The sequence below is a fragment of the Lynx rufus genome, unplaced genomic scaffold (assembly GCF_022079265.1).
Source record: "Lynx rufus isolate CCGP_SWC_20201006 ecotype Redwood Valley unplaced genomic scaffold, mLynRuf1.p SCAF_2, whole genome shotgun sequence".
NCBI classification, from domain to species: domain Eukaryota; kingdom Metazoa; phylum Chordata; class Mammalia; order Carnivora; family Felidae; genus Lynx; species Lynx rufus.
The window spans coordinates 198854889-198870078 of NW_025814834.1; the positions used below are offsets into that span (position 1 = coordinate 198854889).

At 54.9% G+C, this 15190-nt stretch overlaps 2 protein-coding genes across 5 annotated transcripts in view; one reads left to right on the forward strand and one right to left on the reverse strand.

The window, feature by feature from the left end:
• The first annotated feature begins 4408 nt into the window (after positions 1–4408).
• FABP3 (fatty acid binding protein 3) lies at positions 4409–12414 on the forward strand. The gene is made up of 4 exons (XM_047084520.1): positions 4409–4546; positions 7917–8089; positions 10040–10141; positions 11458–12414. The coding sequence occupies exons 1-4, from the start codon at positions 4474–4476 to the stop codon at positions 11509–11511; spliced, it is 402 nt and encodes a 133-aa protein (XP_046940476.1). The 5' UTR covers positions 4409–4473; the 3' UTR covers positions 11512–12414.
• Positions 12415–12483: 69 nt separating this feature from the next.
• Positions 12484–15190, reverse strand: part of ZCCHC17 (zinc finger CCHC-type containing 17) — a 61021-nt gene continuing 58314 nt past the window's right edge. For 3 of the 4 annotated variants that reach the window (XM_047084517.1, XM_047084518.1, XM_047084519.1), the window contains one exon: positions 12484–13384. In XM_047084517.1, the coding sequence (XP_046940473.1) occupies positions 13223–13384 (162 nt within the window). In that variant the 3' untranslated portion in view covers positions 12484–13222. The remainder of the gene's footprint in view (positions 13385–15190) is intronic. The other variant, XR_006962841.1, reaches the window with a different exon arrangement.

The following is a 15190-nucleotide window of genomic DNA, read 5'->3' on the forward strand; positions in this document are numbered from 1 at the left end:
GCTGGTCTGTAAGCAACAGGGGCAGGAATGGAAGCCAAGTGAGTCTCACTCCAGAGCCCCCAAAGCTAGAGACGTAGACAGATTCACTCACGCACTCACTCGTTCATTCATTCATTCATTCAATCAATATTCCATACACTCCTTCATTCATTCGTTCAATATTCATTCATTTATGCCAACCATCTGCCAGGCACTATTCTCGGAATAGGATTTCAGTAATAAACTAATGAAACAGACGGAGCAAGGCGGAAGAGTTTGGGCTTTATTCTGCCAACAGGGAGGACAGCTGGCTTCTGGGAAAGCCGAGGTGACCGCCCCACCACCCTGAGCTACCCCCTCTCCTCCCTGGGCAGAGAGAACCATTGTTCTCCTTCCAGGGAGCATGTGCCACAGGCAGCAGTTTCTCAGAAGCAACTGGTGTTGAGTAAATCCCTACCTTTTGCCATCATTTGTTCTCTCAGACCCACAGTATCTAGAACTCTTGGGGAACGAGGAAGCGATTTCCTTGTGGCAGAAAGAACACTGCATTCCAGCCACCGCGCTGCAATCCCCCTACATAGTGAGCTCAGGGAGGATGAGGGCTGTGGCTCTCCTGTTTCCCCTGGAACCTGGTGAGCCCAGCACAGTGTCTGGGCGCAGGAGGTACTCACGGAGACTGGGAGAGATGTGGAAAACTTGTCTGCAGTATCTGAAGGCACTTAATGGCCCCAGTGAGGAGACAGACACACCTGGTCCTTTGCTATTGGTTCAATGTCTCAAAGGGCCTTGGCTCATTCACGTGCATCTCTGGGAAAACTGCCCCGGGGAGACCCAGAAGGGAGAACGTAATCACCACTCATTGAGTATTCTGTGTGTTAGGCTTCCATATGTTATCTCTTTTAATCCTCCTGTCAACCCTGGGAGTAGATGGCTCTTCCTCCATTTGGGAGGAAAGGAGACTCAGAAGGGGAAGGGACTGGCTCCTAGTCTCTTGACTACTAAGTTGCAGGCTTGGGATTTAGAACCAGGCTTCTTTCCAAAGATGCCGCTTCTGAATACATCATGCACCAGGGGAAGCTATGGAGGGTGTGGAGAGAAGGGTTAAGGACTTGATTCCGTGGCAGAGGGCTGCACCACCATTACCATAAAAAAAAAAAAATTCCAGCAGCAGGTCCTGGGGGTGGAGTGGGGCAGTCAACATGCACAGATTAGGCCCCGAAGAGGTTATGGGGGGGGGGGGTCTCTATGTCCCTGGGTCAGTGGAGGCTCCAGCTCAGCTTCTTTGGCCTCTACCTCCGGCATTTCTCCCTGTGCCAGTGGCACATCCCCTATCGGAGGCGTCCAGATGGCAGGGAGGGTCCAGGAAGCAGCCCAAGATGCTGAGTAGGCCCCCTGCTCTCCCCCCAGCCCCGCCCCATGGCCCCACGGATCATCCGGTGCAGCTGGCCCATCTCATTGGCTCTCTCTTGGTTACTCGGCTCTCCTCTTCTCCATCTTCCCAGCCTGTGGTTGCCGTGGAGACACAGAACAGTGACATCACCATAGGGCGAGGGCTGCGGAGATGCGCTCTTGGCAGGGACTGGCCCTGCGGCCTGCCAGATGTTGTATCCACAGCTGGATCTGCCAAGGGCAAGAAGGAGGGGCAGGAAAAGGGAAGGGCTCACATTCCCTCCCCTTTCCCCTCGTTCCCCAGATGCAGGGAGTATCACGGGGCAGAGAGGATGCAGGTAATCGGAGGGATGAGAAGCTGTACATATTTGGAAGGGAGAAGACAGCCCAGTGGAAAGCAGATAGGGCGTGCCTGAGGAGTCAACTGACTCAGGTCTGGGTGTGCTGGGGAGATGGGGGTAGGGCAGCAAGGCTAATGGGTCTAGGCTTTGTCTCCAGGCTGCTCAGCTTAGGCAGGGGACAAAAGAACTTTGTGGCAGTGTCCTTCTCAACCCATCCCCCAAGTCTCTGCAGCTCCTTCCCCACGGCTGCAGCAGGTTCTAATCCTGCCCAGAAATGAGAAGATTGAGGATTGGAGAAGCCAAGCGATCTGCTGTGGGGGGGCCCGACAGGTGAGGGACAGGGCCTGAGAATCCCACCCTATCCAAGGATGACAGTAACGGTAACAGCAGTGGAATCGAGCATGGAAGTCCCCCATGCTCAGCGTTTTAAATGCACGATCTCGTTTGCTCCCCAGACATCTCTAGGGGGGTAAATACTGTCATCACTTCCATTTTCAAGATGAAACTGAGACCCACAGCCACACGCCCAGTACCCAAGGGAATCAGAACTGGCTCACAGATCTACCTGCCCGCAGCTGTTAGCCCCAGCCCTCCGTGGCTGCATCGGAAGGACCATGTAGGGAGACCGCTCTGGCCTCTGGGGTCTCTAGCCACTTGGTCCTTCAGAGAGGAGGTCCAGTGTCTAAAGGTTGTGACCTTGACTTAGAAACCATCCCACTCTCCTCCCCACCCTCCCCTGCACCTGCTCCGGCAATGAGGTCAGCAGGGCTCCGTGCCCGGCCCTAAGGCCTTCTGGCAAGTGGACCTGTCCGAACAAACCAAGAGCTTGGGCAAGCGAGGGCTCTTCCTCCCTGGCTTCTTCCCAGAAAGTCAGGTAGGGGCAGATGCTGTCCACTTCCACATGGAGAAACAGAGGCCCAGGAAGGAGGGTCTGCCACACTGCACATGTGCAGAGCTGCTGGGACCCCAGGGCTAGTGTGCCCTGTGCTCCTGCAAGCCCCCTGGGTGGACCTCTGCTGGCTTCAGTTCGGTCGGGCACCATTCACTTCTTTTTTTTTTTTTTTTAATATTTATTCATTTTTGAAAGAGAGAGAGCGCGATGTGGGGGAGAGGCAGAGAGAGAGGGAGACACAGAAACAGAAGCAGGCTCCAGGCTCTGGGCTACCAGCACAGAGCCCGACGCCGGGCTCGAACTCAGGGACCCCAAGATCATGACCTGAGCTGAAGTCGGCCACTTAACAGACTGAACCACCCAGGCACCCGGGGAACCATTTACTTCTGCAGGGCTTCCTATCTGTTCGGCACTCGCTTACCCCTCACTTCCTCTGGGGAGTCTCCCCCAAGCCCCTAGGTCAGGACAGGTCTCCCCTCAAAGCCACCAGGCTAGGTGAGGTCTGCCTGCCCAAAGGGGAGCTACACGAGTGCGTCTTATTCATGGTGGTCTCTCCAGAGCCTAGCCCAAGGCCTGGTGAAAAGTAGGCGCTTTAATAACGGGGGGGGGGGGGGGATTAAGAAATGAATGGACCCCTCCAAGCTTCAGTTTGCTCATCTGTAAAATAGTGGAAATGATAAAACCTACTTGGTGGACTTTGCTCCGGAAGTTCAAGGAGAAAATGCACTTAAAGCCCTCGGCGTGCAAAAAAACACATCAATACAAGGTGGATCTTCCTATTAAAAGCGCTTTGTAAAGTGTCCATCACACCGCAGGCTCTGTAAAGGAGGTGAGGGACATTCTGTGAAAGAGGTCAGAGAAGGGCCGGCAGGCAGGTCGGGGCTGCAGCGGTCAGGAGGTGGGGAGCTGCCCTTGGGCCTGTCAGGTGGCTGGGGGAAGGAACTTCGGAAGGAGGTGAGGGGGCAAGTGACCCGATCAAATGCTCTGAGCCCTGCGTACAGGTCAGAGAAGCCTGAAGCGTTGGCAAGGAGGATGGGGAGCAGCCCTGCAGGGCGGAAAGGCCCGCGCCGGTGACATTCCACGGGGAGGGACGAGCACGTGCGGGGCGGGAAGGGCGCGGCGGCTTGGGTCGCTTTCGCCAGGGGCAGGTGGAGGGCACAGGGGCAGCTCAGCCTCCCACGGTGCCCCCCTGGTCTCTTCCCGCCACCGGCCAGTGCGGAGTGGCGGGAAAGCGCGGTTTCCGGGACCAGCTAAGACCAGGCTTGCAATCTGGGCTCCAATTAACCCTCGCCTTATTTCCTGCGACCTTGGCAGCTCCCCTCTGAGCCTTGGGCTCCTCACCTGCAAAATGAGGACCGAGATGCCTGCGCCGCTTAGGGTCAGCCAGAGCTTTCCCGGCGTGGGCATCAGCCTTGTCTCCTCTAGTCTCTCACCTCTGCTCTAACCCCAAGCTCGGGGAGTCACTGGGGGACGAAGATGTCCGGAGCGCGCGCCCCACCTCGCGGGCACCGTGCCCTCAATTGCTTCCTCCTCAGATTGCGACGAGCGCCTGGAGGCCTGGGAAGAGAGCAGGTCCCGCCAGCGCGGGGCAGGGACTCGGAGGCCGGGCCCCCGCGCTGACGCAGGAGAGCCGGGAGCCACTAGCTGTCCCCCTCCCCCGGCCGGGCGGGTCGTGGGGGATGGGCAGCCAGCTCCGGGCGGTGGAGCGCCAGCCCGAGGCTTCCTATTTCGGGAGCTGGGGGTGTGGGCCACGCCTCACCACGTGATGCAAGGGCTATTTAAAGCGGCAGCGCGGGCCGGGAACCGCGGGTCCCGGAGTCCTTGCACGCGTGTTCTGTCTCCTCAGCTTTCTCGGCCTAGCCCAGCCTCACCATGGTGGACGCCTTCGTGGGCACCTGGAAGCTAGTGGACAGCAAGAATTTCGATGACTACATGAAGTCGATTGGTGAGTGCGACTCGGGATGCTGGGCGGGAGAGGGCCTGGCCGCGTGCGCAGCCCCGCGCAGCGTTCTGGCTGTGGCTGCTACTACGCGAGCCTGCTGCGTCCCTCCTGCTCAAGGTTGGGGAGTAAGGGAACGCGGAGGGGATGGCAGCATGGGCTAGGGCACGCGAGGCCTGTTGGAAGGGGGTTTTCATGGTCTGAACCCGGCTAGAGGGATTCCCAGGTAGGGAGGAGCAAGGAGGTAGGTGTGCAGGTCGATGTTGGGGCAGGGAGGGCTTTCGAGGAAGAGGCGTGTATATATATAGGATCTGGAGCTAGGAGGTGGGTTTGTATGAAAGGAGAGCATTGACCTAGAAGGTGGGAGGCTAGCCGGAGGAGCAAAAAACCAGGAGCATGGGTGGTTTAGGGATTGGAAAGTGTAAATACGCAAAGGGAATGGGGCGGATGGGGAGTGTACTATGGCGTAAAGAAGCGGGAACGCCGAGGAGGAAGAAGATAGAAGAGGGAACTACCGGTGAATGGGATATGAGGAGGCGCCGCACAGTTAGCAACAACCCCTGCCCCTCCACGTTGAACTAGGGAAAGGATGGCTGCTGGAGGATGCCCTCCTTCTCACCATCCAGTCTCTGACCTTGTCCCGCAGTGGTGTGTAACCAGGCTCTAATCGCGGTCCGAGAGCCTAGTGGTAGGGTGGGGCAAGAGGACCCATTATAAGCTGGCTCAGCCACTTGTTGGGGAGGGGTCTGGTGGAGAAAACCAGTGGACTTCTGGAGTGCAGCAAGGGTCCTGGAACAAGGCCAAGATCTGTTAAAGGCAGGGAGGGTCTTTGGTCTCCGAGGGCGTGGTGTTGGCTGGGGAAGAATAAAGATTCCGACTCTTTACGGGTGAGGTGCTTGGAGATCCCCATGCCTTGCCTGGTTTGACAGATGGGGAGACTGAGACCCAGAGAGACTGGAAACTGGTCAGATCAGCCCCACAGCAGAGCTGATAAGAAAACCTAGATTTCTAGATGTGCAACCCAGAACTATTTTCCCCTATGGACCCTGGGGGTGGGAGTGGTAGGAACTACTTAGCTAAGAATTGGCCTCCGCGTTTCCCCTCCTTGTATGGGCTTCGATGGAGGTGATGATGCCCTTTCACCCAAATCCCCAGGTGTGAGATTATCTTAGTACCCCAGGCTGGGACAGGGAAACCAGCATATTGTTCATAGTCGAGCTCCATTCCATGCCTTCCTACTAGGGAAAGGGGGCTGGATTCTGGCAGATATCCAAATAAGGTGTGGGGGACCCACCTCTTAGCTCTGTTCCTAACCGTTTCCTGAACTAGGGACCACAGGTGTTGGCTCTTGAAACCAAAGCTCTCAACTGCCCCACCACAGTATGCTGGGTACTATGCCCACAGACCCCAGGAAAGCAGCCACACTTGGAGCAAGCGAGCCCCGGGACAGCTGCTGGGAAGTCAGGATGCCCAGAGCCAGCCCCTCCTCCCTTAGTAGACACTGCAGCCAAAACCTGTGTCCCTGAAGTGAGCTGCGACATCCTTACCACCCTTGTCCCCTTATTTTGCCCCAAATAAGGGGGCGAATTTGGGCTGCAGGGCTGAGAATCCATCCAGCCTGCTCTTCTCCATATACAGATGTAAAGAATGAGAGGCCCATGGGGGAGAAAAGACCGTCTTCAGCTCTGACAGTAAATAGCTTCAGCTTCATCTCTAAGTAGAACCCAGCTCTTTCTGAGCCTCCAAAATTGTCAGCCCCATTTTTGGTCTCAGTTTCTCTTGGCTCAGTCCCTCACTCACCTCTCAGTGGTTTCCTTCCTCAAATACACCACACCTCTGGGTGGGTCCTATGCAAACAGAGCTCCTTCCATGGCGACAAGGCCCTGCTCTCTGCTGGGGAGTGGGATCGGCCTCACTCTGACAGCAGGGCTAAGGCCAGTGCCCTTACTGGCCAGGCAGGACAGAATCCGCCCTCGCCCCTCTAGTGTTAGACCCAGGGTTCTCAGGACATCCAGGCAGACAGACCCAGCCCAGTTAGTACCAGTGATCACAGGCACACCTGGTGGCCATGCTGGGAGAATGGCCCAGGGAGGAACAGCGAACAAGTTTTGGAGCCCAGATTCGTGTCTAGGTCAGTCACTCACTCTTTGACTTTGGCGCAAGTCACCTCTCTCCAAGCCTCATCTGTTAATTGGGGATATTAAAACCTGTCCGGGGCTGTTACGAGCATCAAGTGAAACAGCCCGTGTAGGGTCTGGGTGAAGTCCCTCACTTCCAGCCAGGGCTGTGTAGCCCGGCACACCACCTCCCCACGCTGGGCTGCTTCTGGAGGGCTCACCACAGCTGCTGGGGGCAGAAGGGCGGGCAGGGTGTCGTGATGGGAGGTTGGAGGCAAGAGGGCAGATCTCAGGGAAGCTATGACCCGAGGGGCTTAAAGCTCTGTCCAAGAGCTCTTTGTTGCACACTCTTGCGGGACACTCGGGCTTTGCCCAGCACCCAAGGAAGGGGGGCTTGGGTCAGCAGGGAGTTCCCACAGGGCCTCAAGACTAGGAGCCAAGAGACCTGGACTTGCGTCCTGACTGCACTAGCACCTGAGGCGTCTCCTAAATCTGTATACTGACACACACACTCCCTTCTGGGTTATGGATGAGAGGCTTTGAAAATACCTTGCCAATAAATAAATAAATAAATAAATAAATAAATAAATAAATAAATAAAAATATGTCTTTAAAAGTTTAAAAAGAAAAATAGAAAATATCTTACTGCTATACATGGGGGACAAGGGTACCAGTGCATTTCAGGGCAAACACTTCCAAGGTGGGAAATTCTTGTCCCTCAGGCTCTGGAAGGCAAAGTCTACATTTCTCTTCTTTCCTCAGCCTGTGGGCTGAAAGCTGCTCAGGTGCCCTGGAAGGCAGCCCTTGCTCCAGCCTAGGGAGGCCATATAAGCCCGCTCTTCAGTCTAACAGTTCTGGGTGTGAATTCCAGGTCTGTGACCTTTGGGCTTCAGCTCTGTTTTTTGCATCTGTAAAGCAGAGCTAATAGCATCAAGCCTTCAGGGAGAATGGGAGGGCCGAGAGGGCGAGGGCGATAACATGCACACGAGGACAGTCCTCACCACACGGAGGCCCCTAGGCCACCGACTTGCTGTGGCATGCCTGTCCCTTAAGGTTCTCTTCTGTCTATTGCAATCAAGTGTCTCTTCACTGCACAGAGCTAACAGGAAAACTGAATTTAAAAATGGCCAGGGTCTCTGAAAGCTCTCATACTCCTCTGCTCTCGGTCCCACGTCCAGGCCTGAGAGTTGTTCACTGAGGTCCCTGTGCTCTGCCTTCCCGCTTCACTCATATGCTCATAACCTTCCCCCTGCTCTCAGGTGTGGGTTTTGCTACCAGGCAGGTGGCCAACATGACCAAGCCTACCACAGTCATCGAAAGAAATGGGGACACCGTCACCATAAAAACACATAGCACCTTCAAGAACACGGAGATCAGCTTCCAGCTAGGGGTGGAGTTCGACGAGACAACAGCGGATGACAGGAAGGTCAAGGTGAGTCATGGAAGGGGGTCTGGGAGTTGGAGGGTGTGGAGATGTGGCACCTTACTGTTGCACCCCGAGGGGCAGGTGGTTATGGGGGACCGAAATGAACAAGGTACATAAAGCCTGTGCAGTGCTGGGATGCCCCAGGTGCTAGAAGCACACTAGTCCTGTCTTCCTCCCTCTCCTCTTGGGGAGCATCTATCTGGGAGTGGGCAGCACAGGGCCAGGATGTTCTTCTGACCTCAGCGTTGACTCCAGCTCCAGCTCAGTGACCATGCATGGCACGCACTAGTTCTGGATTTCTTTCCAATCCATAGACGGGAGAGTTATGTGGCCGTGGCTGTGACCTCCAAGTGCTTTAGGAAGAATGCCCAGAATTCAGAGCTCTTCCCTGATTGAGCAGATCATCCTGGCCTCCAGCAGCACAGGGGGCAGCTGGGAACAAGAGGTGGGACCTACATCAGAGGCTTCCTTTTCTCCAACCTCCACCTCCCAGCCTTGGCCAGTGACCCTGAGGAACTATTTCCAATGTTGCCAGCCCATAGGCAGGAAAAGCTGTGTTCTGGATGGGGCATGGTCTACGGTGTGTTTGTATGTCTTCTCACCAGGCCTTAGCCCCTCTCCTCCCAGGGAGGGAGGGGACATCTACCTCTAGTCTCAGGGCTTCTCACCTGTGGTGGCTCTTGTCTTTGCTGCTTGCCTCAGGCCTCCCAGCCCTCTCGGCCACGCATGGCAGAGAGAGAACTAAGGGGCTTTGATCTCTAAAGGGAGTTCCTATAGCAGTGTCTCCACCAGACCCTATCAGTCAGCCCCTCAGCTGTTTCCCGGCTTCCTCACAACTGCCCCAGAAAAGACATGACTGGGTCTGGTCTTCTCCTTGTGAAGGAAGCTGGAGCCCAGGCCAGAATCAACAGGAAGCTGGCAGCAGAGCTGGGATGGTGCCCAAAGATGTCATCCTACCTTGGAGAGAGGTAGCTGCCCTATCACATGCATCTGCCTCCTTGACTAGCCCACTTTTTGAGGAATAAGAATCCCAATGAAACAGTAGTGCTCTGGGATGCCTAGGCTAAAAATAATCTGGAGTGGGCAAAAAAAAAAAAAAAAAAAAGAAAAGAAAAGAAAAAAACCACCACCTTGGGGGATGGGAATGAGGAGTAAGGTGGTGGGAGCAAGGATGCACAACTACTCCCCATGTGGCCCCGAACACACACAGAGCCTCCTCAGATTCTCCTACTGAAGCCTGCTCAGCCAGAGTCCCCTAGCCTGACCTAGAGCCCCCAAATTCCTAAACAAGAGAGACCTGGGAGAGCTGCCAAATGAGAACCAGCTGATGCAGGCTGGCAGAGCCCAGAAGACTAAGTGGGCATTTGACCAGGGTCTGGAACACTCCAAGGGCACCCAGACCCAGGACCTGGCAGTTGCTGTCCACTTGTCAGCTGAAGGGGTCACATGATGTGGATCGGGAAGAGAGAGGAATACAAAGCAGGAAGTCTGATTTCCCAGCACCTCCCATCTCCACGGTCTGTTAGACGTTATGTGTGATCAGCACTCGGCCGGAGAGTCTCAGGACCCCTCCTCACCGGTCTTTCCTGGGGATATAGGATGGTTCATGTCCCCTGTATCTAAGGGGCTCTAGGGCTGTGGACATCACCCAGCGGAGGGGATGAGTGCCCATTCCGAAGGCTGGTGGCACTTCTCAGAACCGGGCTGTCTGGCTCCACCATGCTGCCGGCGTCTCCCTACCCGCGCAACACCTGAAGGCCCCCGCCCCAGCCAAGCAGTCGTGGAGCAGAGGCTGGAGGAGGACTAGACCGCCCGCGGGGCTAGGTCGGAGGCGGCCGCCTGAGCTCCGTTAGTTTGGGACAGAGGCAGGGTCCTCTGTGGCCCCAATGACCAGACACCATCCTGTCACTCAGTCCTGGCTCAGATCGCAGCTCAGACCTCTGCCCTCTTTCACAGTCCATCGTGACGCTGGATGGAGGCAAACTTGTCCACCTGCAGAAGTGGAACGGGCAAGAGACAACACTGGTGCGGGAGCTAGTTGATGGGAAACTCATCCTGGTAAGATGGACAACTTTGGAGCCTCACCCAACTGGTTTTACCACTCCTTCCCCTTCAGTCAAGCCTGTGGGAAAGCCAGCGTCTTCCCCTGGGAGCAGTGGAGGGCGGAGGCGGGGTTGGGATGGCTTTAGGTGGGAGTTTTCTGTGTGGTAGCTTTGGACTCATACAGGCCTGGATTCACATCTCAGTTATACGAAACAGGGCTTCACACACGTCACCTTCTCCGTGTCCCACTGTAAAAGGGGCGGGAGCAACACCAAACTCGTGGGCCGCTGGGGCATCAGGAGACCGTGACGTAGAGCACACAGCATCACACGGGTGAGGCAGAGGGCCACCACACGTGCCCCACGGCCTTAGTGTCCTCCTCTGTTGCCACCTTGCCTCACCCGGGAGTAGAAAGCAGGGCCAAGCCGGATCCCAGGCCCCTAGGAGAGGCTTCCCTCTCCTCCCTGGGACGGTGCTGCCACACAGAAAGCCTCTGGGCAGGGACAGTGGGGCAGTTGACAGACCAGCCCTTTCCACCTCATTCCAGCCCCACCGCCGGTCAGTGCTTTGCATGCCTGGCCCTCTGCGAGTACCTGATAACAGCCTGGGGAGGAAGGGACAGCCAGGCTGGCACGTGGGTCTGTTTGGGGACAAACTTGGGCTTCGCTGGAAGAATGTAGCCGTGACTGAACACCCCCAGGCCTGGGGCAGAGACAGCAGCCCCTGTGGTCTCTGTAATGCTCTCCCTGCATTGCTGCATCCAGGAGGCCCTGCAGAGTGAAGAATGAGGTGTCTAGGTCTGGTGGGAATGTGATACGCAGGACCAAACGCTCACTGGGCAGTTCGGCCTGTGGTGAGGCCACGGGCCTGGCTCTACGATGCCAGGCTGGGTGATGGTGGCTCGAGCCTCTGGTCCCTGCACTACTCTAAGTCGGGGAAGGAACGGAGAGTTGGTGGCCTAGCACAGTTCTTGCCCAAGAGTCTCTGGACATTTGTATTCACTATTTGTCTACTGCGTGCCAGGCACCATCTTAGGCACTACGGGAATGGTGCAAGGGAGAGAGAACACCCTGAGATCTTGACCAGTCACTTCCTCTCTCATAGCTCATTTCCCCAACTTTCTAACAGAGGAAATAAGTGCCTAACGAAACTAAAAGCTTGGTGCTAAGTATTAGAAAAAAAGACACGTAAAGTACCTGGCACACAGCAGGCAGTCAATAAATGAAGATTATTGGGATGAAGGTAGAGGCCCTTCCCATCAGGATGTGGAGTGCCCTGATACCTTCGGTGCCCTCACCCCTGCCCTAATCTGACTCTGTCTCTCCTTTCAGACACTCACCCATGGCAGTGTAGTTTGCACTCGTACTTACGAGAAGGAGGCATGACCTGTCCACTCCTTCACCGACTGCTCCTCTGCCAATCGACTAGCCCTGGACTCAGCACCGAATTGCCTCATTTTTCCCTTTGGCGTTTTGTATAAATCCACCTGGGTTGGGGAAATTCTTCTGGGGTCAGGCGACACCAGCCTAGATCCGTTTCTGGCTCCCAGTGTGTATGTTTGTTTTTTCAACTGCATCCAAAGGGTGCTCTAAGGTCAATAAAGCAGAGCCAAGGTCACCAAATTGCCTTTTTGCCTTTGGTGACACGACTCTGGGAGTCTTGGTTTCCTGTGTGTCGGAGAGTGGGCAGAAATACTGCCTGAAGGTCACTCAGAAGCAGCACAGATGAGAGACTGAACTGGACAGTCTCAGGGACAGCGGTAGCTGATCACGTAACGCGTATAAGAGCAGAAGAGCTGCACCTACACCTTGCCTTTACATTGTCCCCCCACCCCATGGCCAAATGAGCTAGTCCAACCTGGAATAATCCATCAGTGGCCCGGCTTCCCCAGGCTTGGCTACTAAACTGTCCCCTCAGGCCCATCCTGCGCTGAATGCCCTTGGGTTTGGGAAGCCGCTCTTGTCTGTGAAATGCTGTGGTCTCTCTCTTTGCAGAACGTAGGCTCGGGACACAGGATGCAGGCTTGTGCCTTCGTAGTAGGAGCAAATGCTCGCTGGCCAAGATGACTGCTAAGCTCCCTTCTATGCCCTCGGCCATTCAGGGTTATGAATTCTTACCGGTTCTCTAATCAGCTCTGGGGGGAGAGGTCATCTAATCATTACAGAAGGGAGGGCTTGTAAGTGATCTCCTAAGAAGGCTGTGACCTGCTGGTGCCTCTGGCTCTGTACCTCAGCTGGGCCTCTCTCCAAGGTCTGAAGTAACATATTAAATGTTTTTCTGTCAACTAATACAGACTCAGTGACTTTTAAGGATGTAAATTACCCAGGAAGAGGGATTACGGCAATAAGAACCTTCAGTAAGTTTAAAACCAAACACACTTCCGTTTAGTGCCAGGAATTGAAGCAGAGACCTGAAGTGGGACCAAGGGACTCACACGGTAGTGAATACAAAGTAAAGCAATGATCTTGGCTTGAGCTGTCTGGTTCAGTGGTCTGGCAGAATGTCACACACAAGCTCAGTCACTGCAGACGATGGTTTTCTGGCTGTCACTTCTAGCATGATTGAATGTCAGGGGGAATGGAAAAAGTGAGCACCACTTCTTACCATGTTCTCCCTCATCCCGCCGATCTCCCTCGGCCCCCGTGTTGGATGCTCACCAAGCAGCCCAGGGCAGACCCGACGGGGAGGGGCCGCTCACTCTGTTCTCCAACTACAGCCAGACTCGCCTCCACAGCGGTACCTGTGGCTGGAGCCTGGACCCCTGTGCAGGAATCTGGCTCTGGCAGTGGCAGCTGGAGAGGGTAAAAGGACCTCCTGCTGGATGAAGGAAGTTGAGTGAACGAATGGGCGAGCTGCAGGGGTCACTTGCAAAGGGACCGGGAATGATAAGTGGACGACGACTCATTCGGGCAGATGCTTCTGACTTCTAACTCCCAAACCTGCCTGCTGCACGAGGGGAAGTCATCTCCCATGGGCGAGAAGCCAGCGGGGTGGGAGGCCATTTTCTCACTACTGAGTCTTTCCGGGAGCCAGGGCTTCAAGGCACCGGGCCCCTGGTTCCTCCTCCTCTCAGCCACCCCCCTACTCTCTCCGCTCTCACTCCTTGTGCTTCTTCTTGTGCTTCTTCTTCTTCTTCTTCTTCTTCGCTGCCTTGCTGTCCTTGGAGGTGTGCCTTGCCCTCTTGCCTGTGTCACTCTCAGAGTCTGAGCTGTCCGAGTCAGATGACTTCCTGTCTCTGTGTTTCTTTTTCTTCTTTTCCTGAAAAGAAAATTTAAAAAGCGGCGTTGCATGTGTGCGTTTGCTTGAAAGTATTGCGGCATATAATCGATAGGGGACCATTTAACATGTTATGAAGCATTAAGAAGAGTAAGTTAAATCTTCAAGTATCAACGAGAAAAGATACCCCAAACGAGTGAAAGGGCCGAGTCATGCTACAGCATGTGTCCTAGAGTCCAGCGTGTTTACCATACCGTATAATGTGTGTATTTACACATACCTGTAGATGTGTAAAATACACAGGTGTGTGAAATACACAGAACAACGGGAAGGACACAAACTGGCGACGAGTGACCTCAGGAATGAATGAATGGAGGGAAAGATGGAGTCTTTTACTTTTTACTTCATAGAACTCTGTCCAGTTAGATTCAAAAAACCAAAAAACCAAAACACGAGTGTCCTTACTTTTATTTTTAAAAAGCACAGGTGAAGGGAGTCCTTAGAGGTCATCTAGCGTAGCTGGAGGCAGCGCCCCCAGGGGCCCGAGGTCTGCGGAATCAGAGTGAGAGCTCCAGGACCTGGGGGTCCCACGCTGGTTTCCAGCAGACCTGATGCAGGGAGCAGAGCTGGCATCAACTAGAAAGGCTCCCGCTGCCGCCCTTGATGTGTGTCCTCTCTAACCTGCGCAACAGCCCTGTGAGATTTTACTGCGAGAGGGAAGAGCCCAGAAAGAACTTTCTCCAAACTACAACCACCACACCATGCCGCCAAAGGAACAGCACAGGCTCAAAGGATGGGAGGCAGATTTCTAGACTTCCGTGCGGGGCTTCAAGCGGTTTTTAAGCAGTGCGTAGCTTTTTCCTTGAACTTCAAATGTCTATTGCCTCAGGAAGGTTTCTAAGAAGGGGATACTAGGGGTAAGAAAGAGACGGGGCTGAAGAGGCACGGCTCCTGCTCCCTCTACGGGTTCCCAGCCAGCATCCCGAGGGCTGTTGAGTGCCTGAGTGATACGCCGGGTCTTAGGAGCCACTGTGAGAAATGATGGACGGAACACCGGACCAGGTGTCAGACCCAGATTCGAGTTCTGGCTTTGCCACTTACGATCACTGCTCTGCAACTCAGCGCGAGCCATTTTATCTCACGAGACCTACTCTCCTCAAATGTGACGTGGAGCTGGGAACAACACCTGTGTCACACGTCTGTGGTGAAGATGTGATGAGACAGTATCCGCGGCTCAAGAGGTTGAGAGCCACTTGCCCCAGACCACACGGGCAGGGCTGGGACCCGCACGCGCACGAGACAACTGGCAAGTTTTCCTGTGTGGAAAGTTTTCCTGTGTGGCGCACGGCCTCTCCTCCCGTACAGCAATGGCAGGCCTCGTGGTATGGTGGCCAGTGCAATGATTTCGGAATCAGACAGAGTAAAGTTCAAATTCCAGCTGCAGCTTACTAGCTATGTCACTTGGGACGAGAGACTTAACTTTTTGGAACCTCGGTTTTTTCTTTTGTTAAAGGAGCTATGCGGATTAAACAAGACAAGCACTAGTTACCAGGCACAAAACGCCTGATATGTGGTAGGCGCTCAGCGGTAGCTACAAGTACTGTTCTCTCATTTCAACGTTTATTTATTTTTGGGACAGAGAGAGAGCATGAACGGGGGAGGGGCAGAGAGAGAGGGAGACACAGAATCGGAAACAGGCTCCAGGCTCTGAGCCATCAGCCCAGAGCCCGACGCGGGGCTCGAACTCACGGACCGCGAGATCATGACCTGGCTGAAGTCGGACGCTTAACCGACTGTGCCACCCAGGCGCCCCAATGTTCTCTCATTTCAGAGAACTCCCGGAATGTT

Bases quoted from the DNA above. Each gene is read 5' to 3' on its own strand.
- FABP3 (XM_047084520.1), top strand. From the start codon at position 4,474: ATGGTGGACGCCTTCGTGGGCACCTGGAAGCTAGTGGACAGCAAGAAT. The intron at 4,547-7,916 runs GTGAGTGCGACT...CCCTGCTCTCAG, and splicing joins TGACTACATGAAGTCGATTG to GTGTGGGTTTTGCTACCAGG. The intron at 10,142-11,457 runs GTAAGATGGACA...CTCTCCTTTCAG, and splicing joins TTGATGGGAAACTCATCCTG to ACACTCACCCATGGCAGTGT.